Source organism: Sus scrofa, chromosome 5 (assembly GCF_000003025.6).
Source record: "Sus scrofa isolate TJ Tabasco breed Duroc chromosome 5, Sscrofa11.1, whole genome shotgun sequence".
In the NCBI taxonomy this organism is placed as follows: domain Eukaryota; kingdom Metazoa; phylum Chordata; class Mammalia; order Artiodactyla; family Suidae; genus Sus; species Sus scrofa.
The window spans coordinates 21399858-21427648 of NC_010447.5; the positions used below are offsets into that span (position 1 = coordinate 21399858).

Consider the following 27791-nt stretch of genomic DNA (forward strand, 5'->3'; position numbering starts at 1 on the left):
AGGGAAGTTAAGAAGCAGGGTTTCCTTACTAAGGTCTGTCAATATTGGCAGAGCTGCTAAGATGAATGACCTCAGCATACTACCCAAGAGGAAATTTTTTAATATCTGACATGTTTAAGCCCCTCCCCCTACAATTCCTACATCTTTGGCAGGAAAAGGCAAAGAATGCTAAGAGGTTAAAAATCAATATTGTCTTAGGAGAGGCCAAGGCAAAACTTGGCACTAGCTGCAGATGTGCCAGGCAAGCAGGGCGTCCAATGTGGCCTAGTTTGCAAAAGAGATGCAGATGAAGGGGCAGTCTTTTGAGTTACCCTCTGCCAACGACCGACCGCGCCTTCAGGACTTGAATCTTTCGGCGCTCGGCTACTCTCCCCTAGCTCTTCTCTCTCCAGCTGTCTCCCCAGCTTGGGGGCGCTCGGTGTTCGGCCACGACGCCTGTCGCCTGGTAGTGGGACCGGAAGTTGTTCGGGGGAGGGGGGACTGCTTGCTGGGGGGGTTTATGGGGGGGCTCGTCCCTCCTCAGGTGAAGACGCTGATGGAGATGGAGCCGCCGCCGCCGCTGAGCGCCCGGGTCCAGCCTCCGGCCCGGTCGCGGCAGCCTCAGTGACCCCACTACCCCCGCACTGGGCCGACCGGGCCAGAGTGGGGGACCCCCGCCGCCCCGCCCCCCTCTCCCCCAATACCATCCCCTCTCCCTCACCCCCCCAGCCTGCGCGCGCGCGGAGCTGCCTCAGGTGAGTGAGGGGCGGGGTTTGGGCGAAGCGCGAGGGGCGGGGCCTCGGCCGCCGGGGGCGGGGCCTGAGGGGCTTGGGCGTGAAGGGAGGGGAGGCGGGGGCGGGGGCGAGGCGGGGAGTGGGTCTTAGGGTGAGCTGCGGCCCAGGGGAGGGTGCTGGCGCTGGGAGTTTCGTGAGGAGGGCCACAGGTTTGAGGGGGAGGAAGCAGGGACGTAGGCGTACTGAAAAGGCGGGAGATGGGTCAAGGCAGAGGACCGACGACAGACAGAAGTGCGCGAGGCTCTTTCGTAGGGTATGGCTGGATAGAACAGGATAGTTAGAGAAAGAATTAAACTGGTTACCTGGGCAAGAAAGCAAGAGGCGGCGGGGAGGGGGTTGTCATCGGTCAAAAGGTTAGAGAGAAAAACATAGGCCCTAAGTGGGAAGAGTGGGAGGCAATGAGATATATATATGGTATAGAAGAAACTTAGGGTGGAGTGAAAAGTGCTGTTGGGGTACTGGGTAAGGTGAGGAGTCTAGGGAACCTGAGAAGCAAGGCTCGGAAGGAAGAGATTCACTGCATAGGAGCCCTAGGAAAGAACTATAACCCAGGAAGCCCTGGGGCAGACAACCCCAGGGAACAATAGACTTGGGAAACAGGTGTGAACTAAAACAGCACTCCCTGGAGTTCCTACCATGGCTCAGTGGTTAGCGAACCTGACTAAGAACCATGAGGTTACAGGTTCGATCCCTGGTCACACTCAGTGGGTTAAGGATCTGGGGACCCTGACCTGTGGGGTAGGTGGCAGACATAGCTTGGATCCCACACTGCTGTGGCTCTGGCGGTAGGCTGTCCAATTAGACCCCAGTCTGGGAACCTCCCTATGCCATAGGTATGGCCCTAGAAAAAGGCAAAAAGATGAAAAAGAAAACAGCCCTCCCTGTACCTCATACTGCACCATCTACAATATCCCCTTGTCTGCTGAGTTGTAGATCCTCACTATGTTTGATTTTTGTGCCTTTTTCTTTTTTTTTCTTTTTTTTTTTTTTTTTTTTTTTAATGACTGGTTTTGTTTGGTGACAATGGGATGTTTAATGGGATAGACCTTTAGATATGAGATGTTTAGGAAGTAATAGTAGCCTGTTTACCCCTCCAATTTTCTGAATTTACTATCTCTGCTTCTGGGAGCATTTGAGGTATTACCAACCACATTGTGTCATACTTTGCACACTTTCTTTCACCTCAGTCCCTTCTCTTATAAACAAAACTCTCTGCAGTTATAACTCATCCACCCCTACTTACATGTTTGGTAACTCCAGCTATACCCTATTCCCCCAGTCTGAGCCCTCAAAGCATCAGTGATGAACTTGGTATGGTGGTGACTTGCTCACAGGTCAATCCTAGGCCTTCCAACATCGTGGCCAAGCAGAAGGCTACTGAGGCCTGGCTATTTCTCTTTACTGCTGCTTGTTCCACTTGCCTAGGTCAAGTACACAATTCATATCCTTAGGAAGCATTAAAAACAGGTGTCTGACTACCCAGAGTGTTTCCACTTAAGATAACTCAGATTCTGGGAGTTCTCCTTGTGGCGCAGCAGAAATGAATCCGACTAGTAACCATGATGTTGTGGGTTTGATCCCTGGCCTCGCTCAGTGGGTTAAGGCTGTGGCCAGTGGCTACATCTCCAATTCAACTCCTAACCTGGAAAAATCTCCTTATGCTGCAGGTATGGCCCTAAAAAGCGAAAAAAAAAAAAAAAAAGGTAACTCAGATTCTGAGGACAAGACCAGGTAAAAGGCCAAATCAGACACTCTTTAAGTGTAGCATCTTATTTGGTAAGGATATATGAAATGCCCAGCTGGGAATTCCTCATCTTCTCATGAGTCTGCCAGAAGGTCCGTGAATCTTGCTTTGTGGTGTGTGGGGAACCTCAGCCTTCCCCACCAGCAGCCTAATTCAGAGAATCCAGATAGCTCTGTAGGTCATGAGAATAGTGGCTTCTGGGATAAGAAAATAAAGTTTTTTGGGTTTTTTTTGTTTGTTTGTTTTTAATCCTTTTAGGGCCATAGATTCAGCATATGGAAATTCCCAGGCTAAGGGTCAAATCGGAGCTGCATCTGCCAGCCTACACCATGGCTACAGCAATGCCAGATCCAAGCCACATCTTTGACCTATACCACAGCTCACGGCAATACTGGATCCTTAACCTACTGAAGGGCCTGGGATCAAAGCCTTGTCCTCGTGGATACCAGTCAGGTTCATTACCACTGAGCCACAACAGGAACTCCAAGGAAAATAAAGTCTTTAAGAAAAGAAAAATTAAAAAAAAGAAAAAAAAAAGAAAAGAGCCTTACCATGAGAAGCAGGAGAGTTCTCATCGGTGCTTCGGGGGGGGGGCAGGATGGTGGGAGCGGCCCTCAGCCTGGCAGCTTCAGAATTATATCTTGTCCTACTCAATAGATGCTGACGTCTCAAGCAGAAAACATAATGTCTTTGCTGTCCATTGAGTACAGTTAGTTCAGTTGTAGCTTCTGGGCAATCCCTATACTCTCAGTAGGTTAAGGCTAAATCATGTTTCAGGGCTTGGCTCAGAGATATGTGCTAAATTTTTTCCAGCATAAATGCAACTGAAAGTTTATTCTGTATTTCCTCTTAGTACATGCTTAGTACTTCCCAGCATGGAAGGAACATTATCCCAACTTTTATCCTATCTTTCCTCCAACATCCACACAGAAATTATTTTCTCCCAGATTGGCCATCTCTCTTCCCTCAACACATACACACAAATAGTTAAGGAAAAATATGGAAAAGTTATTGTTGGGCAAGTGTTGCTAGCCTCGTTTTAGTCTATAGGAACAAATAAAAGTGTGTAACCCTGTGTGTGTAGTCAATGCCACAGGCAAAGGGACTCCCTTTCTTTGTTGGTCTCTTGACCCTGCTGAAGAAGGCTGTCATTTCCAGGCTCTTTGATTTGCCTCCTTTTCTCAGAAGAGTTGTGGACTTTGTATTGGAAACAGAGACAGGTTCAAGGTTTTGTTTTGGGTTTTTGTGTGTGCGTGTGTGTCTTTTTAGGGTCATACCCACGTCATTTGGAAGTTCCCAGGCCAGGGGTTGAATTGGAACTATAGCTGCCGGCCACAGCTACAGCAACACAGGATCTGAGCTGTGTCTGCAACCTACACCACACCTCACAGCAGCATCGGATCCTTAACCCACTGAGCAAGGCCAAGGATCGAACCCGAATCCTCATGGATACTAGTCAGAATCATTACCACTGAGCCACAATGGGAACTCCAGTTTTGAGTTTTATCAGATGGAAGCACCTAAGGGTAGTGCTGGTATAAATGGACTGGTCCCTTCCAGGGGTAGCTTCAACCTTGTAGATTTTGCTAGAATACCTATGCTGGTATAATCCTTGAACCCAGGAAACCCTGTTCCTATATTAAAGATATTTAGTGAGGAGTTCCCTTCATGGCTCAGGGGTTAACAAACCCAACTAGGATCCATGAGGATGTGGGTTCAATCCCTGGCCTCTCTCAGTGGACTAAGGATCTGGTACTGCCATGAGATGTGGTGTAGGTCGCAGATGTGGCTCAGATCTGGTATTGCTGTGACTGTGGTGTAGGCCAGCAGCTACAGCTCCCATTCAGCCCCTAGCCTGGGAACTTCCCTATGCTGCAGGTGTCTTCCCCCCCCCCCAAAAAAAAGCCAAGAGATTGGGGATCATCTCTCAACTCCATTCTAGCTCCAAGATTCCCCAGGTCCTAGAGCACCCCTGCTCCAGGCCTGCCAAAGGAAGGGAGGCTGGTTAAATTGGATTGTCAGAGCAAGATTCTTTGTTAGCAGAAGAGCCTGAAAAACATCTTTCTGGCCCAAACAACAGTGAGTTCCTTTGGTCAGCATGCTGTTAGGGACTTCTGGCCAGGACTGCCACCAAAGCAAGTATTCCTCTCTCTCCCACCTTTTTGCCACCCTACCCCAATCAGAATAGTTAATTGAGACTTCTGTGTCCTTTCAAACTTCACTTGAGAGAGTGAACCCTGTGTTGGGGCATCTGGCTCCAAAATTGATTATTATAAAACTCAAGTTGAATGGCCCTGCTCTACTCTAAGCCACCCCTGCCCACATATACAGCTGAACAGCAGTGACCTTGTAGGGCCTTTCTATAAACATAGGGCTTATATACTAAAACCCAGACCCAGAAAGTGTCATGTCACCCAGAAACACCCAGAAAGTGTTAAATCACCTAGTGATTTAAAGTGCTAAGTTTGGCTCTTTCCTTAGTTCCTTAAGTTCTGAAATGAAACCCAGAAGGGGTGAGATTGTTTCTTCTCCGCCCCATAAACCTTAGTCCTCCCTCTCTTCCGCAGTCTGCATGGGGAGGCCAGGGAAGCCCAAAGAATAAGAGATGCATCCATCTGAGATCTAAAAGGAGACAATGAAATGATATTTTCCCACTGCCCAGGTATTGTGTTTCCAGCTCTTTCCCCTTTTTATTTTAGAGACTGGCCATTCCTAGGGTGACCTGGGCACTCATCCCCTCCGCATTGCTCCCCAAGCACTTGGATAACGAAGCTGAGCTGTCTTCATCTGTGTTGCATGTAGACAGAAGGTCACTATCCACAACCTGGTGAGAAAATGAGTCAGATCTTCCTTCCTTCCTTCCTTTCCTTCCTTTCTTTCTCTCTCTCTCTCTTTCTTTCTTTCTTGCTCACCCTGCTGCATATGGAGTTTCCAGGCCAGGGATCAGATCTGAGCTGCAGTTGTGACATATACCACAGCTGTGGCAATACCAGAGCCTTTAACCCACTGTGCCAGGCCAAGGATCGAACCTGCATCCTGGCACTGCAGAGATGCTGCCAATCTTGTTGTGTCACTATGGGAACGCTGAGTCAGATCTTTCTGCTGTAAATACAGACACATAAGCAGAGAAAAGATTGGTGGGTTTCCTTCAGAGGGCACTACATGGACCCGAAAGATCATTTCAGAGCTGCCATTTGCCCGATGTCAAGGCCTGGTTCCTGGAAAGGGGCATATAGTCAGGTTGCAGACAAGGCCTGTTTTCACCTTTTCCCTCAAGCCTTTGCCCCTTACCCTTCTGCAGTTATGCATAGTCCTGATAAAGAGCAGAGCCGGCTATGTGGTTCCAACATATTTTTGCTCAGATTTCATTCAGTTCAGGAAGGCGCAGGCAGGAGAGGATGATGCTCTGGGTTTGGTGTACTTGTAGTACCTGAACCGCTCCATCCCAGGCAGGTGGGAAGTTCTGTCTTGTTAATAATCACTGGAAAAAAAAAAATTACCGGGCTCCACCTCGGATCCCAGATCCTGAACCAGAGAAAAAACTGTTCCACTTCCCCCTGTTGCAACCAAAAGGATGCCATGGCTCCTTGCCCTTCTCTCCACTTCCACCCTCTTTCCCAACAATATCCTCCTCGCTACCTTTTACCCACTAGGCCACATGGAGTATGTTTTAATTTCCAATTTTGGTGTGTCGTTGGATCAAACAGGGTTCTTTGGAGGATTGGAAGAGCTTTAATTACTTGTGATGCCCATCTCATTTCAGGCTTTCAGAGTCTCTACGTAGATAAAACTTGACTTTCTGATATTTTTGTCACTAATAGACCTATGGGAAGGTTTTTGTGGAGATGGGGAGATGGGGGTGATAGCTGATACCTGATCGACCCTCGGAAGTCAGATTTGTCTCAACTTACTGCTTGTCAGGAAGTATGGTGGGGAATCTTCTGTCTAGAAGGGATGTCCTGGAGTTCCCTGGTGGCTCAGGGGGTCAAGGATCCAGTGTTGTCACTGCTGTGGTTCGGGTCACTGATGTGGCACAGATTTGATCTTTGGCCCAGGAACCTCTGAATGCTGTAGGTGCGGCCAAAGAAACAAACAAAAAATCTAGAAGGAATATCCAATCCTGCCCACGCCTGTTCAAATGTGATATCACACTGATGGGAGAAAGCCAGGGCCATGGAAGATTCTTGTTATGGTGCCAGGTGCATTCAAAAGAATAGGGAAGAAGACCTTTGTCTCCAAAGGTTACAGTGACCAACCTTCCTCCCTCCTCACAGAGATACTTCCTTTTGAATTGGGAAACTGGCCGTTTCTAGTTGTTGTGTATTCAGCTCACTGAACTGAATTGCAGTACATATGTGCCCACCTCCATCAGGGAATGATGTCTGTGTTGCTCTCAAGCCAGTTTCCTTTTGAGATCTCTGAGCTAAACAAGCTTCTCCCTCCTTATACCTCCTCCCCCTGCAGTGTGTCTCCAATTGGCACTGCCTGATTTGACCCAGATCCTCTAAGGAGACAGTAGGATCTGCCTGGATGGCCAGGCAGGGGAGGAGGTGCTTTGAGGGGCAGGGAGTGGGAAGGTTGAGAGGGATATGCTACCTGGAGACTTGAGCAAACAGTGAAGTACATCTCCTGATGCACTCCTGGCTCTCGGAATACCAGGATCTGGAACAGCAGAATCTCAATCCTATCTCACTCCCAGGGCTACCAACTTGGCACTTAGACCAGTTGTAGGCAGCTAAAGGCTGATTTTGCCCAAGATGTGTCATGGAGCACCTGTTAAGAACAATTAAGAAACAGAAGAGCTCGGTTTACTTCTAGGAACAAAGTCCAACTCAGAAAACAACTCCTTCAGACCCTTCTGGAAATTGTTTTGGGGCCATTTGGGCAGATGTCCAAGAATGAGATGCACTTCCTGAGCTAGTACTAGCTGAATGCTATGCTTCAACTGTTCTGCCCACCCAGTGCCTGTCTAGCTGCTGGTACACACACACACCACACACACACACACACACACACACACCACACTTGCATTAGCATATTTCTCTTCATAGGGCCTGCTCAACTTGTTCCTCCTTTTTTTCTTTTCTTTCTTTCTTTTTTTTTTTTTTTTTTTTTTTTGGTGTGCTTTTTAGGCCCGCACCTGTGGCATGTGGAAGTTCCCAGGCCACGGGGTCAAATCAGAGCTGCAGCTGCCAGCCTACACCAAAGCCACAGCAACGCAGGATCCAAGCCGTGTCAGTGACCTACACCACAGCTCATGGCAACGCCAGATCCCCAGCTCACTGAGCAAGGCCAGGGATCGAACCTGCGTCCTCATGGATACGAGTAGGATTCAATTCCGCTGCGCCACAACAGGAACTCCTGTTCCTCCTTTTTAAGTAACAGACCCCACTCCCATAAGGATGGCACCAAAAGAGAAAATGTTGGAACCAGGGAAAAGCAAGGAGATCCACAAAGGCTATGAGTACCCTGGCCTTCGGAAGAAAGCAAAATTGTTTAATGGAAGGAGCACATCTTAGAGTGACAGATTTGTGTCTTTTTGTTGTTCCAGTCTCACTATGAGCCCTGAGACAAGTCACTTAGCTGCTCTGAACCTCAGTTTCTCCAAGCAGAAAATAGGGAAAATTCTGCTGACTCTTGCTTCTTCTGCATGGGAGGGTGTGTGTGTGTGTGTGTGTGTGTGTGTGTGTGTGAAGTCACGTGTGGCGTCTTCAGTTTTGCAAAATCCCAAAGGGCAATTATGGAGCTAATGATTCGGAAATGAAAGGGGCCCCATGAGTACCAGACCACCCTCCCTTGTATTTGCATCTCTGACCACCGCAAGTTCTGTGGCTAGTTCCAGAGAGTGTGAGTTCACTAACCACTGTGGACTTGGGCTCTTCTCATCATTGCCCCTAAGGGAAGCTTCAGGGAACCACTTATTGTGGCTTGGTCTAGCAGTTTGGTCCCAACGCTCAGTCCATCCCAGGGAGGATGTCAAGAAAAGAGGAATTGAAAATAAACTTAGAGAATTTTTTCTTCCACACTCAGGCCTCCTAGGTGAGTCTAGGAATCTCTAATGAAATTTGGAGAGAGCTACTTTGGGAGGCAATGGAAAGCCCATGTCTCGGGTGTTTTTGTGAAACCTTTTAGAAGAGTATGACATCTTCTTGGCACTAGAGAAGAATGAACCAGGATTGTGGGGGGAGACAGGGTAATAGATACTTTCCCCATGTCTGCTCTCCAGAATCCTGCATCCTGATTCTATCAGTATAGTTTTACAAGCAAACCAAATTTTCATCCATCTGCCTCAATGAGATCCTTCAAAGAGACCAAGAATTCTGGAAGCTCAGGCTGCTCCCTTGCCCCACTCTAGCTCCCCCAAATCTGCCCTAGGGTATTTATTTTTCATTTGATTACTAGTGAAAGCATTTTGGGATGTATGTAAATTTCCACCAAATAGATTTTTTTTTGTCCTCCCACAGTCTCCTAAGGAGATAATTCAATGCAACAAATTATCACTTTTAATTGTTCTCAGTTCTTGATTGTTTAATACTCTCCTGCCACTTACTGTTTGCCTTTCCTCAAAAAGACTACCTGGGCCATGCCCACAGCACGTGGAAGTTCCAAACCAGGGATCAAACCCAAACCACAGTAGCGACCCTAGCCACTGCAGTGACAACTCCAGATCCTTAACCCACTGTGCCACAAGGAAACTCCAGGCTACCTATGTTTTATTTATTTATTTTTCTTTCATGGCTGCCCCGTGGCACATGGAGATCCCAGGCCAGGGATCGGATGTGAGCCGCAGTCTTGACCTAAGCTGCCGCTGCAGCAACGCCAGATCCTTAACCCAACTGTGCTGGGCTGGGGGTCAAACCAGTGCCCCAGCACTCCCAAGACACTGCAGATGCACAGCAGGGACTTCTACTTGCTTTTTTTTTTTTTAGGGCCACACCAATAGCATGTGGAGGTTCCCAGGCTGAGGGTCCCAGCAACACTGGATCCTTAACCCCCTGAGGGAGGCCAGGGATTGAACCCACATCCTCATGGATACTAGTCCGGTTCGTTTCTGCTGAGCCACAATGGGAGCTCCCCTATCTGCATTTTAAATTCAGACTCCTCCCCAACTCCCTTTAAAAAAAATAATAAACAGGAGTTCCCGTCGTGGCGCAGTGGTTAATGAATCTGACTAGGAACCACGAGGTTGCGGCTTTGATCCCTGCCCTTGCTCAGTGGGTTAATGATCTGGCGTTGCCATGAGCTGTGGTGTAGGTCGCAGACGCAGCTCGGATCCTGCGTTGCTGTGGCTCTGACATAGGCTGGCAGCTACAGCTCCGATTCGACCCCTAGCCTGGGAACCTCCATATGCCGTGGGAGCAGCCCAAGAAGTGGCAAAAAGACCAAAAATAATAATAATAATAATAAAATAAATAAATAAATAATAAACATAGCAAGGTAATTGACAAGAAGTAAGGGGGAAACCAAAGGTTTAATTTGTCTATTACACCTTCAGTAGAGGACACTTCACTGAACCTGAGGTGGGCAGCTCTCCTTCCTCCATCTTCTACTCCTCTCCCCACCCCCCTCCCCGCCACCCACAAAATTATATACCAAGTGACTCAACCTAGCTTCTTCCTCTTATTACTACCCCATCCTTGACAAGGTTTAGAGCCTCCATGGAGCTGTTCCTTTGCCCCCTGAGGACCGAGCTGTAAGCTGTCTCCCATCCTATCCCATCAGCTCCATTTACAGGGAGAGGGTCTCCTCTCAAAACCACACAATCACAGACCAGTCTGGAATAAGATGGTGTTTCTACCCAAGAGACTGGGGAAGCCTGCATAGGGTGGGGGTTGGAGGAGAATCGGGGTTTGAAAGTCAGGGTATGTTGTTTTTCTCACCAGAGCTTCTTTAGGATAGGGTCAGAGCACATGTAAGGGGACCTGTAGGGTTCTTTCTAACTCCAGAATGTTAGAGAGAAAGCGGCTTCCTTCCCAGATCTGGCTCCTAATAGCAGCTGTTTTCTCTTCCAGCAGAGTCTCTCTAAGATGGACATAGAAGACTCCAATGGCCGCTCTTATATGTCTGGTATGCCCTCTTGTGCATTCTGTTTGTCAGGGGCTGGGAGCAGACACTCTCCTGTGGAGCAGAGTGGAAAGCCTTCCATCCAGCATGGGACCTCTGAGTGCCCTGGTCACAGAGTGTGCATTTATGTTGGTCACTTTATATTCCCTAAACAGGGATTCTCTTCCCAGACTTCTTGGGAGGGAGAGAGAGGGGAAGAAACTAGGAGCAGAATATGAGTGGAGACTCAGAGAGAGAAGTGATTTGAAATGAAGAGATGGAAGAGAGACATGATTCCTTCCCCCATGCTTTGAGGTCACCAGCCAAACATGTCTTTCTGTCCCAGCCAGGTCGAGAGTGGAACAGGGTTTCAAATCGCAAAGGCCTGTAGGGGCCAGACAGGTACGTCAGTGAGTGAACTGGGTTCGGGTACTGAGCAGAAAGAAGAGAAGAATGGTCACTGTCATGGACTGGGGTGTCCACCAGGCGTTGCCATGTGGGAATGTGTATCCAGCATGGCCAAAACTTCTGGTTTTTCAAAAAAGATCAGAAATTAGGATTTTGTAGGAAATGTCACCACTTAAAAATAATAACTCTGCATTTTAAAACATGTTCCATAGGGCAGGCCAAATTTGTCTATGGTCTCAATTCAGCCAGTGGGCCAAGAGCTTACAGCCTTTGACGTAGAGATAGCCTCAGTTCTCATTTCCCCATCCTTTTCATGATCATAGCATTTTGTAGCTTATTATACCTGCCAAAACGCTCCCGTTGCCGCAGAAGAGGTCCCTGCTTGTAGTGTGAAAGTAATCAGGATCCTCTCAGAGTTTCATAAGATGAAAAGAAATGAGGAACTTCATCTGGCTCCCTCTCCGAGGGTATAGAAAAGGGCCTAAGACAGACCTTGTCTCTAGGATGGAAAGAATCATTTGGGGGGCATTGGAATGTCCGGGCAGGAAATGGTTATAAGAGGTGAGGGACGCCAAACTTGGATTTTGACATGATGCATAGCCCCACCAGTAAAAATAGCTTATTTCTTTTTACCTTAAAGTGGGACCAATGGAGGAATTATGGGCATGCGCTAAGGGAGATCTTGAGATGGGTCAGATACACATATGAGAGTCATTGGCAACACCTGTATAATCTAAGGTAGGACGTTGACTCTGTCCCCTTTCTCATTTAAGGAGGGAAGGAGTTGGAATGGGTACAGACATTTGACACCTGCTACATGCTGGACAGAGCGACAGTGATCAGGTGGATTGATTTAACTGCCAGAGACTTTATTGGAACTAAAGTCATGGCCCTTCTGAGGAACCAGCCAATCCTGTTACCTCCTGCTCACTTAAGCCTATTCAGAAGATCACTATTGAGCAACACCTCTTCTCAGGACCCTGCCTTGGTGCTGGGGAACCCTCAGATGGAGAAAAACCAGCCCCCGCCCTAAGGCAGGCAATGAGAAGACTAGGAAGGTGGCTGGGGAAATCGCCCATGGAGCTCTTTTCAGTCCAATCTCTGGAGCATGCTGGACATTAGAGGAAAAATTCCGAGGGCGTTGGCTTCACTGTCTATGAAACCAAGCTCTCACTGCTTTTAACAGGTTGGCATTTCCTAGATAGGAAGAGGCCTCTGCACAGGATGGTTTTTGCACAAAGGTGGAAGCCAGAAACCCCTCATCCGTGTTTTGAGAATTCTAGATGTCAGCAGCTCCTTTAGAGAGGGACAGGGGAAGATCAAGGGACGGCTGCCATTAGCTCTGAAGAGCAGCCCCTGCAGGCCCCTGCAGGTGGCTGAGACAGTCCACCCCAGGTTGCTCCTGAGAGCTCCTCTGAGCAGCCCCTTCAAGGTCATCACAGCTCTTCTGCTCCACTCCTGGTGGCCTTCCCTTGCCTGGCCACTTGACGACAGGTGGATCTCTCCTTTTCTTCAAAGAGATTTTCCCACCTCACAGAACCTAATTCCAAAAGTCTGCCTTTTCTCTCCATATCCCTTTCTAAAGCTACAGATCATTCTCTCCTGGGGAAGAGAGGGGGGAAAAAGAGGAATCCATTCATTTACCACATAGATGCTCTCTCCCCCGCCCGCCCCCCACCACTGCCTGTCTTTCAAGGGAAACTGAGTTGCTCAAACCTGGCTCATGCAATTAATTGACCGAGTAGTGCTTGTCCCAAGTTTTCTGGGACTGTGAAATGTTTAAGGGAACCTTGGCAGAAGGGGACCCAGGGGTAGGCAGCCCAAAGTTTCGCGGCCCCTCCCACCCCCAAATTCTTGGAATCAGAAAATCTAGTCTCCCAAAGTAGGTCAGCGCGTCAGTGAGCAGCTCCTCTGGAAGGGAAGGGAGCAGAGGCCTTGTCTTGATAGAGGGCGGATTCATCCAGGGCTGTCGGCTGCTGGGGCCCCAGGGGCACCGGAGGGGAGGGGTGGGGAGGTGGGGAGAGTATATCAGTACTTTGCCTGGGATCGGAAAGGACTTGGGGCCACAGAGCAGCACTAGCCTGAGATCAGACTGTGCAGGGAAGGGGGAGGCTCTCAGATCTCGAGAGCGACCTCCCTCCTGGAGAGGGAAGGAAAGGAGGGAATACCAGGGCCTGAGTTTGGTGGAGGAGGGGCTTTCTGAGAGCCTTGAAGCTGCCCCGTGTCCTGGGCCCCATGACCTCTGAGGCCTTGGCTTCCCCAGCTGGCAGAGGATTGGGCCTTCCCTGGGGGCCCCCCTCTTCTCCCCCCCGACCCCGAGGGCCCATCCATCTCTCGCTCTCTCTCTTGCCTCTCTCAGGCATTTGTTGTGCAGTTCCTCTTTGTCTGCTGGGCACGAGGGCAACGGCATCTGTCTCCCCCTCCCTGTGCACACCCCCCACCCCCAGCCCTTCACTGGCTTGGGAAAGGGATGCTGCAGCCCAGCGCCCCCCACCAGACACACTTACACATTCTCTCCAGCCCCCTCCCCAGGCACATCCAAGCGTGCGCTGCTCGTGCTCTCTCTCCCCCTCTCTCCCTCTCCCTCTCTCTCCCTCCCTCTCTCTCTCTCTCTTTCTCCCTCTTTCTCTTGCTCTCTCTCTCTCTGTCTCTCTCTCTCTCTCTCTGTCTCTCTCTCTCTCACACACACACACACACACACACACACAGATACACACACACACACACCCTGGGCTCAGCTCTTCTTGCTGGCTGCAGCCGTGGGCCCCTGCTCACCGTGCCGCTGCCGCTGCCTGCGAAATGACGGCGGTTCCCCTCACTTCCAGGAATCCACGCTTCCTGGAAGGTGAGTGGCTGGGCTCACCCCTGCCTGCCACCGAGACGCAGACATGCACACACCACCCGCGCTCCCTCGCCGTTTCCAAGGCGGCGGCCGCATTCGCACCCCAGGGTCTCACCGGCAAGGGAAGGATAATGTAAGTTCAGGCAGAAGGTGGCTAGTGGAGGGGGGGAAGGGGGGTGCTGGGGCAAGGGAGCCAATTCAGTAACAACTCCCAAGCCTGAGGAGAGGGAGAGGATGGGGGCTGTGTGTGTAGCGGGGGAGGGGGCGTTCCTCCTTACACTTGCGGAGGATGGGAAAGGGTGTTTGGTGTTGCTAAGCAAAGACTGCGACTTGGACAGTGGGAGCTTGTGGTGACATCTTGATTAGGCCTTGGGGACAGATGTAGAGCTGCCTGGGGTGAAATGCCGAGACAGGCCCGGGTGGGAGCGGGTAATAGAGAGAATCGAGGTAAAGAGGAGCCCCGGCAGCAGATGCCTCAGCCTAGAACTGAGATCCGAGGGGCTTCAGCCTCCTCCCCACAATAGAGCTGGGGATGGGCGTCTTTCTTCGCTCCTGTAGCCACTCTTCCCTGCTAGCAGGCTAGCATCCTGCCCCCTGGAGCCCATGGTCAAGAAGGGGAAAGCAGTTAGGATGAGGTCCTTTACAGAGAAGTGTGGAGGCTCTCAGACCTCATTCCTGGCTCTTCCCTTGAGGTGGCCACTCTGAAGGGATGGAGGAAGGGCGGCGGGAGCAGAGGGCTAGGCTCCCTCAACATGGGAAACACGTTTAACCTGTGGGACGTCGCTCTGGCTCCTTTCTCCCTCCTGCATTTCTGCCCGGTGCCCGCGTCCTGGTCCCTCTGATGTGAACCTCATGATTTGGCTTTGCCCTCTAGGGTTCAGCCAGTCTCTGATGACTTTGACCAAGAAAATTTCTCTGAGACCTGAGAGCAGCCTTAATTCTTGGCTTTGACAATCTGGGATTTCTTGGGAGTCCCAGGCATTTGAAATTCCCTCACTGGGGTTTCTGGGCTGAGAGAGGAACTGCTGAACTTCCTAAATCTGACTCTAGTTCTCGTCATCCTCCGGCTAAAACTCAAAATCCCTGGAGCCCTAAAAGGCTTTCTGACCCCTGAAGCAGATTCATTTTTATGTATTAGCCCCATAAGCGTCAGCTTGAGCCTATTTTGCCTCCTCTTTATCCCAGGGAGGGCAGCAGCATCAAAGGGCCCCTTGAACTACTAGGGTGACTCTGGAGGTACCTGCTCCTCCTCTTGTTCCCAGGTCTTAATAGGGAGAGCCACAAAGGGTGTTTTCCCCTTAATGTCCTAAATATCCCGTTAAGGCTATTTTACCCATATGTCAAGCCCCAGGCCCCAAGAGGTAGCCTTAGTCTAGCAGGCTGGGACCAGTGATGGATTTCCAGCAAGCTCACTCATCCTTTTAGGGTCAAGGACTCAGTGCCAAGGCCCAGAGCCCTGTTCTTCCCCAATTACTAACACCCAGTGCTTTAGGACAAGTCAGCACTAACATTGGGAAAGGAATGAGAAAATAAAGGGTATCAGCCCTTTTCACCTCAGCAAACCCGACTCTTAGTTGAAAGGACATATCATGAAACTGGATCTGAGTCTACAAGTCTCAACTCACAGCTCTGAGATGCTCACTTCACGATATGTGTGTGGTCCTGATTTGGGGCCACTTTTCCTAGGTAACCATGGCTCAGCTAAAGAGCCCCAGCGGGGGAACCTCAGTTTTAAGCCTTAAGGCGTCTTCTATAGAGAGTGAACAAATTTGCTCAGGCTTTGATGGGATCGAATGGGGGAGATGGGACTGTTAGGAGAGGATATGCACGGGAAATGGTCCCAAAGTCCTGAGTGGTTGTTTTCTTCCCACTGACCAAAGCTGGAGAGGGATCCCTCAGGAGGGTGTGTTCCGGATTTCTTGCCTCAGGCCCAAGACTCCAACCATTTTATAATGGAATCTTTATTTTGTGAAAGTAAGTATGTGCGTAGCTGGGAAATTGGGTAAAGTACTAATAGGTGGACTTTAGGGATGAATTTTAGGGTTTGTCTCTCTCTCTCCCTCTCTCTCTCTGTCTTCCACACTTAGGCCTGTGTGTACACATCTATGCATGTTCATGTTAGCAGATAATGTAGAAGGCTATGGCTATGTTCATCCCCGTAGGTATGTTCTCTTTATGTGTATCTACATATGTGATATGTGTCTGTGTGTGTGTTTATCTACACCTATTTTATTTCACCTGTATGTTTGTGCAGAAGATTGTGGGGAGGAGGGATTTTTTTAAAAAAAAGACATGACTCGTATCTTCAGGTATGTTATCTGATTTTTAAAAACTTATATGACACTCCTAAAAAGCATTTTAACACAGCAGTTCATTAAGTTCAAATGGCTATATCGAGAATAAACTGATTCTTTCCCTATCAAGGGAACATCAAGTAGTAAGTATAGGATTGGAACCATATCAGATGGAGGCTTTCTAGAGTGGCCCCATTTTTGCTGATTTTAGAAAATGTCTAGGGCCCAACTCTCCCCTGTTGAAACAGTGGCTCCCAGCTGGCTGTACAGGTGATGGTTAAGGACATGGGTACTTAGTGTTTGTGGTCAGATCTGGGTTCCGCCACTACCAGCTCTGTGACTTTGGACAAATGACATAGTCTTATTTTGTGCCTCAATTTCCTTATCTGCAAAATTGAGGTAATATTGACACCACCTTCACAGGGTTGCTGTGAAGATTACATGAGATAATTCATTTAAAGTGCATAGAACGATGGAGTTCCCATCGTGGCGCAGCGGAAACGAATCCAACTAGGAACCATGAGGTTGCGGGTTCGATCCCTGGCCATGCTCACTGGGTTAAGGATCCAGCGTGGCCATGAGCTGTGGTGTAGGTCACAGACGCGGCTCGGATCTGGCATTGCTGTGGCTCTGGCGTAGGCCAGCGGCTACAGCTCCGATTCAACCCCTAGCCTGGGAACCTCCATATGCCGCCGGTGCGGCCCTAAAAGGACAAAAGACAAAAAAATAAAGTGCATTGAACGATGCCTGGCATATAGTAAGCACTCAATTAATGTTAGCTGCTATCACTGTGATTACTATTATTGTCATTAGATTCAGGGACAATTCCAGCTGCCCTTCCTGCAGATTCCGAACCTGGTGTCAGGGGCTCCGGAGAGGAACAGTAGGGAAGAACGTCTGTCCTGAACCGCCTCCCTCCTCAGGCCCCCATTTTCCTCTCCACCCCGGCCCGCCCAGCCCCAGCCCTGCTTCCTGTGGACGTCAGGCAGTGATGCTCTTCCCCTCAGGCCTAGATGAAGGTAGGGTGGGCAAGGCACAGCCACTGAGCTCCAGGGAGTCAGCACCGGGCACCCAGACCGGCGAGGGCACAAGGTACCGTGCCCAGTATACAGCACTGCCTTGCGCAAGGCTCCGGGATAAATGTTTGTGAATTTTGAAGCAATCAGACCACGGACAGTGGATGGCTCGAGCTGCAGCTTCACCTTGCCTCTTGTTCTCTCCTCCAAGGTAGCGGGGACTCATCTCTGGAGAAGGAGTTCCTCGGGGCCCCAGTGGGGCCCTCAGTAAGCACCCCCAACAGCCAGCACTCTTCTCCCAGCCGCTCTCTCAGTGGTAAGTGCAACCTCCTCCCCTCGCCTGGCACTGGGCGCCCCATTTGTGTTTGGCCCTTGATTCGCTTGCATGGCGGCCATTTCCCCATTGCTGCCTCCCTCAGGTTTCCAGTTCAGTCTCTACAGCACTGGGGAGCTCAGTGTCTAGGGGTCCCCTGACTTCTGAGAGGAGAGTCAACGGTGACTGCCCAGGGACCAGGGTGGGATTAGAAGAGGCGTGGGTGGGATTAAGGGAAATGCTCCAAAGAGAAATTCTGGAGTAGAGAGATGGTCACGAGCGAGAGTCAGATAGGAAAGACATAAGGAGGATCCCTCCTCATCACGCACCCCTCAGTCTCCTGCCCAGACAGGGTCCCCATGACTGCCCCTCCTCAGCTGGCCCCGGATCTGTGACATTCTCTAGATGGTTGAAATCGCCAGGAATGTAGGTCAGAGCTAGAGCCAAAGCTTTCTCCTCCGTGACTCCTCCCTCCCTCCTCCGTCCCCCTCTCCAGATTTCTACTGAGGAGAGTAGAGGTGCTAGTGCTAGGACTGAGAGGACAATGTGAGCCATGTCTCCCTTCCAGTTTTGCTCTCTCTTTCGCCCGCCGACTCTGGTCTTCCGAGGACCGTTTTCCCGCCACTGTTACTTGCTGGCTTCCTGCCCAGGGCCAAGCCAGACATCTTTCTTAATGACAAGAGAGAGAGTGGAGGAAAAGGCTCCCCTTAGCCTCCTCCTCTTCCCAGTGACTGAAGACATCCCATGTACCCTACTCTTTTCTCTCTCAAAACCCATTTGCCTGATCGCTGGGATAGGAGGAAAAGGTTGTTACAGGTCCCAACGGGACCCCACCCAGGATACTTAGGGCATTGGCTTCTTTTAAAGCCTGAATGTCTGTCTCCAGGCTTGGAGACAGCCGTTTGGACTTCAGGAGTGCCATTCTGGCCCTTGGGCAGGTTCCCCCCCTTTGCCTGCCTCTGTCCTAAACACCCTTCCACCCTCCAGCCAACTCCATCAAGGTGGAGATGTACAGCGATGAGGAGTCGAGCAGACTGCTGGGGCCAGATGAGCGGCTCCTGGAAAAAGATGACAGTGTGATCGTGGAAGACTCCTTGTCGGAGCCCCTGGGCTACTGTGATGGAAGCGGGCCAGAGCCTCACTCCCCTGGTGGCATCCGGCTGCCCAATGGCAAGCTCAAATGTGACGTCTGCGGCATGGTCTGCATCGGACCTAACGTGCTCATGGTGCACAAGCGCAGCCACACGGGTGAGTCAGCCAGGCACTGGGGGGGGGGGTCCCTCTGATGGGCACTCGGGGGTGGGGGGGTTGGCGAGGCAGAGGCAGTGCTGGGAGGCTGTGCCATGGCGGGTGGTTGGGGGGGCTCGGAAAAGGAAGGTTCTCTCCCATCACAGTTTCTAGCTGATGATAAAAGGGGGTTGGAATTTGGACTCCCTCAACTCCTGTACTTCCTGCACTTTCCTCAGCTGTTGTGACAAAGAAAAGCTGATTTTTCTCTTAGGAGGTGATGGAGGAGAAGGTGTGGTAACCTCAAGAAAAGTTCTGGGGAGTTCCTGTCATGGCTCAGCGGAAGCGAATCCGACTAGCGTCCATGAGGATGCGGGTTCGACCCTGGCCTCGTTCAGTGGGTTAAGGATCCAGTGTTGCTGTGAGCTGTGGTGTAGGTCGCAGACATGGCTTGGATCCTGCACTGCTGTGGCTGTGGCGTAGGCTGGCAGCTCTCCGATTGGACCCCTAGCCTGGGAACCTCCATATGCCACCAGTGTGGCCCTAAAAAAAAAAGAGGAAAAACAGAAGCTTTTGCTTCTAGGACAGAGTGGGCCCTGTGGGGCTCAGTCTTGGCCCAGTGTTCCAGGCCTGGTGCCCTTGTCCCTGCCACACACACCTCTCGTCCACACCTTCCCAGGGTGAGGCTGTTCCCAAGGGATCTTTATAAAGCAGAACTTGCATGTGCGACGCAGCCCTGCCTCTCAGAAACGCGTCCTGAGCACCTTCCATCCCCTGGGGCAGGAGGGGGCAAAGGGTGAGGGGACTAGGTTCAACCTTCAAAGTTCCTCACGCCCGGTCCTCTGGGATCTGTTCCCTTGCTCGCAGGGGAAAGGCCCTTCCACTGCAACCAGTGCGGTGCCTCCTTCACCCAGAAGGGCAACCTGCTCCGCCACATCAAGCTGCACTCTGGGGAGAAGCCCTTCAAGTGTCCCTTCTGCAACTACGCCTGCCGCCGGCGTGATGCTCTCACCGGCCACCTCCGCACACACTCGGGTCAGTGCGCTGTCGGGTACCCCCGTGAACAGAGCTCAACCCCTCCCCTTGTATGGGGGGAGCACCAGTGCCTGCCATCAGGGGGGCAGAGCACTCACAGAGCCTGGCCCCAGGGCCCCAGGGGGAATTCAGGGGACTCTTTGATGGGGTAATTACATTACATCTGCCACCTCTGTGACATGGAGCAAAAGAAACATGGGTGGTATTCTTGGCTTTCAACAAGTCACCCTCCCTGACTTTGTTTTTAAAGTTCATGCTGATGCCAGAACCATCTGGGCCCCATGACCTCCCTCCCCACCCCCCAACTTCTGAGCACCAGGGAAACAGCTCCTTCCACTCCCTTGGGTTCCAGGCCCCACACCTGTCACCATCTTCACCTCCCCCCACAACACCAGAGGCCTGGGGCAGTCTCTGCCTGCCCTCCCCTCTACTTCCTGCTGGTTCCTGTAAATATCCATGGGCCTCCCAAACCGGAAGAAAGGAAGCCTAGGAAAAGAGTATCCCATTTCTGTTCCCCATCCCAAGAGGCTGTCACTGTCCTGGAGGCAAGAGCAAATCCACAGGGTGCCTGGAGGTCAGTGTTTGGAACAGTGCCAGGGAACTGGACTGGCCAGGTTTCCTAGCCCCAGCCAAGACGGGTTGAGTCAACATGTTTCTGAATCAACTGGACAGATAGCACGTTTGAAGCATTTTACTAAGTTTTCAGCTTTTGGCTTGGACTTGGGAAGAGGCCAGGAGCTGAGCTGGCAGGAAGGAGGGAGCTCAAGACTGGGAGAAGGCAGGAAGAAGGGCAGAGGGGAAGGAATTAGTAGGGTCTGTCCTTGGAAACTTTCCTTGCTGTTTTTCCCTTCAGCTCTCCTGGGCTGGGATTTAAAGGACAGAGCAATCCACCTCACCACCCTCTGCCGTTCCCAGCCACCTGCCTTGCTCTGGATTCTCTCACTTTGGAGCCAGGACCTCTTTCCGTCTATGTCTGTGGAGAACCAGGGAGAAAGATCATTCCCGCCTGTATCATGCTTTATCATCTGCAAAGCATTTCACTTGTGTCTCCTCCCCCGTGCGATCCTCATAACAATTCCAAGGTAGATGTTAGGATCCCAGAGCAGTTCTGTAGCTTTTCTGGAATCCCATTGTCGGGTGCCAGGGAGTCCATGCTCCTTTTCTGAGGAAAAGGGGTGGCTCCCCCTGCTGGTTTGGAACAAGGATGGCCTGGCTCCTAGAATGCCTGCCAACAGCAGCGAGGCCAGCTGGGCGGATGTTGGACATTGCTGTGTAGGAGATTATTAGGCACAGAAGCAGGTACAGATATACTGTTAGGTCCCATCTCTGTGAGATGTTTTCTATCACAACCCACACTATAGGAAAAAAGGAGTTCCCCCCGCTGCTGTTAAGCCGCTTCCCCAAGAGTCTTGGGTGAATGAGGACCATGATATTTGTCTCATCTTCCAAAAGCTCAGGTTTACAGAGCAAGAGCAAAATGGCAGTAGACTGACGAGTCAAGACCAGTTTGGGTGTGGGGTGGGCGGGCGGTTATTTCTAGCCTCCTGGAGATACCTTCTCCGGTCTCTCTGCTCAGAAGTAGCAAGATATGTCCAACAATACCTGTTTCTGTCCTCTCACAAATATCATCTCTCAAGCAGTATTTAAAGGAAGTGTTTGGTTTTTTGTTTTTCGTTTTTTTTTTAGGGCCACACCTGCGGCATATAGAAGTTCCCAGCCTAGGGGTGGAATCTGAGCTACAGCTGCCGGCCTACACCACAGCCAGAGCAATGCCAGATCCACGCCAAGTCCTCGACCTACACCACAGCTCACGGCAACACTGGATCCTTAACCCACCGAGCAAGGCCAGGGATCGAATCTGCATCCTCGGGGATACTAGTCAGATTCGTTTCCGCTGAGCCACGACGGGAACTCCAAACCCGCTTCTTCATGGACACTAGTCAGGTTCGTTACCGCTAAGCCACAACGGGAACTCCCTAAAGGAAGTGTTGATCTCAGTTTTCCCAACCTTTTTTTATTCAGTGGAAACAAAATCTTTATAAACTGTTTTTATTTAAAAAAAAAAAGGCCCCCCCAAACTTAGTGTTCTCTTCCTTTTATTCTTCTCTTTACTCTCTTTGTATTCTTTTATTTTTATTTTTGTCTTCTCAGAATTTCTCTGTCAGTGACAGTTTTTCTAGGGCTCTTTTGCTATCTCAGTATAGAGAGAAAGAATGAAAAATAAGCAGTAAAACCAGGCCGGGGATGGTGGTAAAAGTACACGTGCAGGTCAGTGAAAACTGCCCCTCCCCACCTTGGTAGATCTAAGGACTCCTGTGTCTGTCACCCCAGCCCACCAGTTTCCCCCAAACTGAAGCAGATAACTCGTAAGCAAAAAAATCCCCTTGTCTGATAAACAGCACTTACACCCGCCTGCCACATGGAAAGGTTAAACCACAGTCTGGGCCCCAGACTCTTGAGATCCTGGGGTGGGGCCAGCCTGCCTGCCAGGGATGATCTCCCACGAAGCCCCTGAGTCCCCCCTTCCTCTGAACCTCAGTTTGACCATCTTGAAGCCCACCCGTGGCTCCCGGTCCCCCCACTCCTCCCATGGCTGCGCTTTGCCCCTCTACTCCAAGGTCTGGTCACCTGTCCGAGCTTGCGGCGGAAGCTGGGGAAAGGAAGACAAGCAGAAGAGCTCAACAGAGCCACAGCCCTCCCTCCTCACGTCCCGGAACGACTGCCCCTGGACACCTCTAGAGCCAGGGCGCAGGGGCAATTAAGCCGATGTGCCTCCCCTCCTCTGTCCTCCACAGTCTCGTCTCCCACGGTGGGCAAGCCCTACAAGTGTAACTACTGCGGCCGGAGCTACAAACAGCAGAGTACCCTGGAGGAGCACAAGGAGCGGTGCCACAACTACCTGCAGAGTCTCAGCACTGAAGCCCAAGCTCTGGCCGGCCAGTCAGGTGAGGCTGAGGGCGAGCCCAGCACCTCCCCCCACAAAGGCACGAGGTCCGGGAACAGAGCCAATTCCCCGGTAAACCTGCCGAGCACCCCATGTGGTTCACAACCCCGTGGGGGGGCTGTGACCCATGTCCTCAGTCTAACGGGAGCGAGAGAGCACAAGGAAGTATAAAATCAGGGGGCAGGAATTCCCATCATGGCACAGTGGTTAACGAATCTGACTAGGAACCATGAGGTTGTGGGTTCGATCCCTGGCCTCGCTCAGTGGGTTGAGGATCCAGCATTGCCGTGAGCTGTGGTGTAGGTTGCAGACTCGGCTCAGATCCTGCGTTGCTGTGGCTCTGGCGTAGGCCGGTGGCTACAGCTCCAATTAGACCCCTAGCCTGGGAACCTCTATATGCTGCGGGAGCGGCCCTAGAAAAGGCAAAAAGCAAAAAAAAAAAAAAAAAAAAAATTGGAGACAGATATATATCACTGTCCCAAAGTGTCAGAAATGTGCTGTGGTGAACTCTCGATGGGGAGAAGCGGGCAGAACCCCATTTCCCAGGCACCGTCCTCCACTCCTGCCCTGCTGGTTTTCTTCAGGCAAAGGCTGCTGGGCCACTGCTACCCCTGCTCAGTGGTCACTACCTGTCCCCACCTCCTTCCCACTAGGTGATGAGATACGGGACCTGGAGATGGTGCCCGACTCCATGCTGCACTCATCCTCTGAGAGGCCAACGTTCATTGATCGTCTGGCCAACAGCCTCACCAAACGCAAGCGTTCCACCCCCCAGAAGTTTGTAGGTAAGAGTCCAGCTTTACGCCACAGCTCAGTGCTGGTTGCCACTTGACCCGTTGGGTCTGGAGATTTGCTCAGGGGAAAGAAAGTGGGCTGGTGGTCTCTGGTGCTCAGGCAGGCTCTGTCCCCAGAACAGGAGGGCAGGAAAGGGGGAGAACATCCCTGGTGAGGGGGAAGGGTCAGCGTTGAGGGCTCCCGGAGTGATTGTGAGAGGGGAGGGAGGGGGGCTCAGGTGCTTCCAGTTTCTGGGAGTTGTAGGGACTTCAGTCTATGGGGCTGCAAGAAGGGCCCCTAGAGAGGAGATGCCTTCGGGGTCTCCTGACCTGGCCCTGGTCATTAGCTCTCTAAGGCCTGGGGGCTTTATAGGGAGTAATGAAGGATTTAAGACCTGTGGGCTGGGACGGAGTCCTCTAAGATCATAGCCCAGGACAGGGACCTGAGCTCTAGAGAAGCAGGTGAGGGGTGGTAAGTAATGTTACAGCCGTGCCGGGGGAAAGAAAACAGAGGGCATCCTGAGGGAGCTTAGGAATTAGCCAGCCCAGGCCTGCTGAGCCCCTCCTCTCCCGCAGGCGAAAAGCAGATGCGCTTCAGCCTCTCGGACCTCCCCTACGATGTGAACTCCGGCGGCTATGAGAAGGATGTGGAGTTGGTGGCACACCATGGCCTGGAGCCTGGCTTTGGAGGTTCTCTGGCCTTTGTGGGGGCAGAACACCTGCGTCCCCTCCGCCTTCCACCCACCAACTGCATCTCAGAACTCACACCCGTCATCAGCTCAGTCTACACTCAGATGCAGCCCCTCCCCGGTCGACTGGAGCTGCCCGGGTCCCGAGAGGCAGGTGAGGGACCCGAGGATCTGGCCGATGGAGGTCCTCTCCTCTACCGGGCCCGGGGCCCCCTGACTGACCCCGGGGCATCCCCCAGCAATGGCTGCCAGGACTCCACAGATACAGAGAGCAACCACGAAGATCGGGTTGGGGGGGTGGTCTCCCTCCCTCAGGGTCCCCCACCCCAGCCCCCTCCCACCCTTGTGGTGGGCCGGCCCAGTCCTGCCTACGCCAAAGAGGACCCCAAGCCGCAGGAAGGGTTATTGCGGGGCACCCCAGGCCCCTCCAAGGAAGTGCTTCGGGTGGTAGGCGAGAGCGGTGAGCCGGTGAAGGCCTTCAAATGTGAGCACTGCCGCATCCTCTTCCTGGACCATGTCATGTTCACCATCCACATGGGTTGCCATGGCTTCAGAGACCCCTTCGAGTGCAACATCTGTGGTTACCACAGCCAGGACCGGTACGAATTCTCTTCCCACATTGTCCGGGGGGAGCACAAGGTAGGCTAGCGACCTACTGCCCTCGCCTACAGGAGTCTAGCCCTTCCCCACCACATCCCGAGGAGTTTGGTTGTGTGGCCCCCACCACTGGCTACCCGACTTCACACTTGACCCTGACCCCTCCTCCCCTTTGCTCCTCCTTGTCCCTGACTGATCCAAGCATTGTGATGAAACTCGTCTTTCGCTTCTGTTTCTCCTTTTTCTCTACTCCTCTCGCCCCACCATACTCACTGAGTTATTTATTAATGTAATTTGTTTTCTTTTCCTTTTCCTTTTATTTTATTTTTTTTTTAACCTATATGAGTCACTTACCACACCCACACTTTCCTGCTCACAGTCCCCTTCCACTTTAGGCCTAATTTTTCTCTTTGATCCGGCTTTCTCCAGCAGCCCCGGGGGTAGGAAGCTCCTCTTAGTGCTAAGAAACCATGAGCTTCTTGATTGAAGTCCTCGTCTTTGACATGATCTGACTCTTCAGTTTGGATGCTGACAGCTCCCTCTGGCCCTACCTTAGCTCTGCGGCATTATGTCTCCTCTCCGGGCCCCTTCAGCCTGGTCCTCCATACCTCTTGTGCCCTCTCACTTTAGGCAGCTTGCACTAATCCTGAACGAATGAAGAAATCCCTCCTTTGGAAGTAGAAGAGGCTGAAGAAAATCCCCCCCAGGCCCCAGGGGACTGAGGGTCCTCCCGATGTCCCCCTAGGAATATGAATTCCCCAAAGCCCACATTCAGGATCTGCCTCTAGGATGTGATCTCTCTCTCTCTCTGTCTCTCTTTCCTCAAATGACCCCACAGCACTGCTGTACTCTCTTCAACCTGCCAGTCTACTCAGTGGTGGTGTTTCTCTCCTTGGAGTGCCCCAGTTTTATATTCTCAGGGGCCAAGGCTAGGTCAGCAATCCTCTGTCTCTGACACGTTTGGAGCCACAGGTGCCTAACTGGGAACCAGGGAAGGGGATGGGTCAAAATTCTTCTCTTTCTCTCCCACCTCTCAGACTTCTTCACTCTAGTGACCTTCCTGGCTCTCGGGGGCTCCTCTGGTCCCAGTCCTATGAGAAACTGGTGGGCACCCTCAGCCCCCAGCCATGCTGCCTTCTTCTCGCCCTTAGCAGGATTCGCCCTCTCATTCCCGGGCTTCTGGGCCCTGTTCTTCGGATCAGTGGCAGGGAGAAAAGGATGTCTCTTTTCTCCCTTCTAATTTTCAGTATAACCAAAAATTACCCCAGGATGAGCACGGGCAACTGCCCCCTCCCCATTCCACTCTTGTCCCAGCAAGAATGGGATGGACGCAACCGAACTGGGGGTCGTCCTTTACTGCCCCCTCTCCCCTCAGCTCCCAGACGTCGGGCAGGAGGGGGGCACTCTCCTGACTACTGCAGAGACCCCTGGCTTTTTGGGTAGCCAAGTTAGCGAGAAGGGGGCAGGAGGAGATCCAGCTCCCCGCAAGTGGAGGTCTCTTTCTACACGTGTTCCCTGGCCAAGGACACAGCCATCCCATTCTCTGCTTCCTTGAGATTCAAACCAAAGCCTGTTTTTCTATATTTAAAGAAAAAAAAAAAAGTAAAAACCAAACACAACACCTCACAAGTTGTAACACTTGGTCCTTTTTCTCTCTCTCTCTCTCCCCTTTTCTCTTCCTTCCATCTTTCTTTCCACACGTCCTTTCCTCATTGGCTCTTTTGCCTCCTACTTTTTCACTCCCTATCAGGGATAATTTAGGGGGATGGTAAAGGGTTGGCTAAGGAACAGACCCTGGGATTGGGGCTCTTAAGGGCTCTAACAGAGTCTGCCTTATCCTCTTATGGGAAGGGAGACCCTAAAAAACGTCTCTTCCTCCTCCTCTTCTCCCCCTTTATGTGATCTCCCCAACAGAACCAGATTGTCGGGGAGGGGCATCGTGGGTTGACTGTTCCTCCCTGACGATGTAGCAATAAACAGATGCTGCCGAGGGCAGAGGATCGGGGAGTCAGCTGGGAGGAGAGTGGTCTCTGGAGAAGGGGAGAGGCTTCTTGAGAGCACCCCAGGGAATTGGCTCCTGTTTCAGAATGGCAGCAGAGCTGAGATTAATAACCGGGGTTCCCCTCAGTGACTCTGGTTATTGAGCCCCTTCCTGTTAGACCTGCCCTCACCCCACCTCTTCTGCGTCTGCTGTGTTTTTGGTGACACCTCATAAGGACTAGTCCCTTCTGCGATATCAGAGCCTTAGGGTGCCCCGTCCCCTCCCCCAGTCAGTTTTGGCACCTGTAACCTCCTGGAACATGAAGGACTATGCTCTGAGGCCAGACTCCGAGCCCATGAGAGCAGAGACTGGACGGGCAAGACCAGGTGCTAAGGAGGGGAGAGCAGGGCTCTCTGTCTCTCTCCAGACCATCACTGCACTTTAACCAGGGTCTTAGGTACAAAATCCTACTTTTCAGAGCCTTCCAGCTCTGGAACCTCAGACATCCTCATGCTCTCTCCCAGCTCCTTTTGCATAAAAAAGTAAAGAAAAAGTTAAAAAAAAAAAAAATTGAAACCCACACGGAGAAAAGAGGTGTTTTCCTTTTATATTTAAAATCAACACCACACAAAAAATTTCTAAATAAACAATTTTCCAGACCTTTGTTTTTCGTGTCAGTGTCCAAGCTGCGGATGGGATTTTGTAATACTTCTGGCAGCTCCTTTCCTTGTGTACATAATATATATATTATATATATTTTTAATCAGAAGTTATGAAGAACAAAAAGAAAAAAATAAAACACAGAAGCAAGTGCAATACCACCTCTCTTCTCTCTCTCCCAGGGTTTCATTTGTAGCCTATGCTTCGTGTCTCCTTGGACTTTACCCCTTCACCTCCTCCTCTTCCTCTGGTTCCCCCCCCTTTTTTTTTTAAAAAAAGAGTTTTTCTCCTTTCTCAAGGGGAGTTAAACTAGCTTTTGAGACTTATTGCAAAGCATTTTGTATATGTAATATATTGTAAGTAAATATTTGTGTAACGGAGATATACTACTGTAAGTTTTGTACTGTACTGGCTGAAGGTCTGTTATAAATAAACATGAGTAATTTAACACC

At 51.1% G+C, this 27791-nt stretch overlaps 1 protein-coding gene and 1 long non-coding RNA gene across 13 annotated transcripts; one reads left to right on the plus strand and one right to left on the minus strand.

Moving 5' to 3' along the window:
* On the plus strand, positions 1-27791 carry IKZF4 (IKAROS family zinc finger 4). Of its 12 annotated transcripts, XM_021091786.1 has the most exons (11): positions 10570-10584; positions 10737-10962; positions 11609-11706; positions 13794-13943; positions 15691-15784; positions 17332-17436; positions 18421-18681; positions 19528-19695; positions 22491-22640; positions 23293-23424; positions 23989-27791. In XM_021091786.1, exons 4-11 carry the CDS (start codon positions 13857-13859, stop codon positions 24747-24749), a joined length of 1758 nt encoding a protein of 585 aa, XP_020947445.1. In that variant the 5' UTR covers positions 10570-10584; positions 10737-10962; positions 11609-11706; positions 13794-13856; the 3' UTR covers positions 24750-27791. The 12 variants fall into 12 exon arrangements, with proteins under 12 accessions (XP_020947451.1, XP_020947450.1, XP_020947446.1 ...); XM_021091787.1 differs by lacking the exons at positions 10737-10962; positions 11609-11706 and adding an exon at positions 5215-5344 and having other exon boundaries at positions 10533-10584; XM_021091784.1 differs by lacking the exons at positions 10737-10962; positions 15691-15784 and adding an exon at positions 5215-5344 and having other exon boundaries at positions 10530-10584; positions 11609-13813.
* Positions 5185-13909, minus strand: LOC106508334. Its single transcript, XR_002343978.1, has 3 exons — positions 13744-13909; positions 7114-7290; positions 5185-5998 (listed from the first exon to the last, which is right to left on the minus strand). It is a non-coding gene; the product is annotated as an uncharacterized LOC106508334 (long non-coding RNA).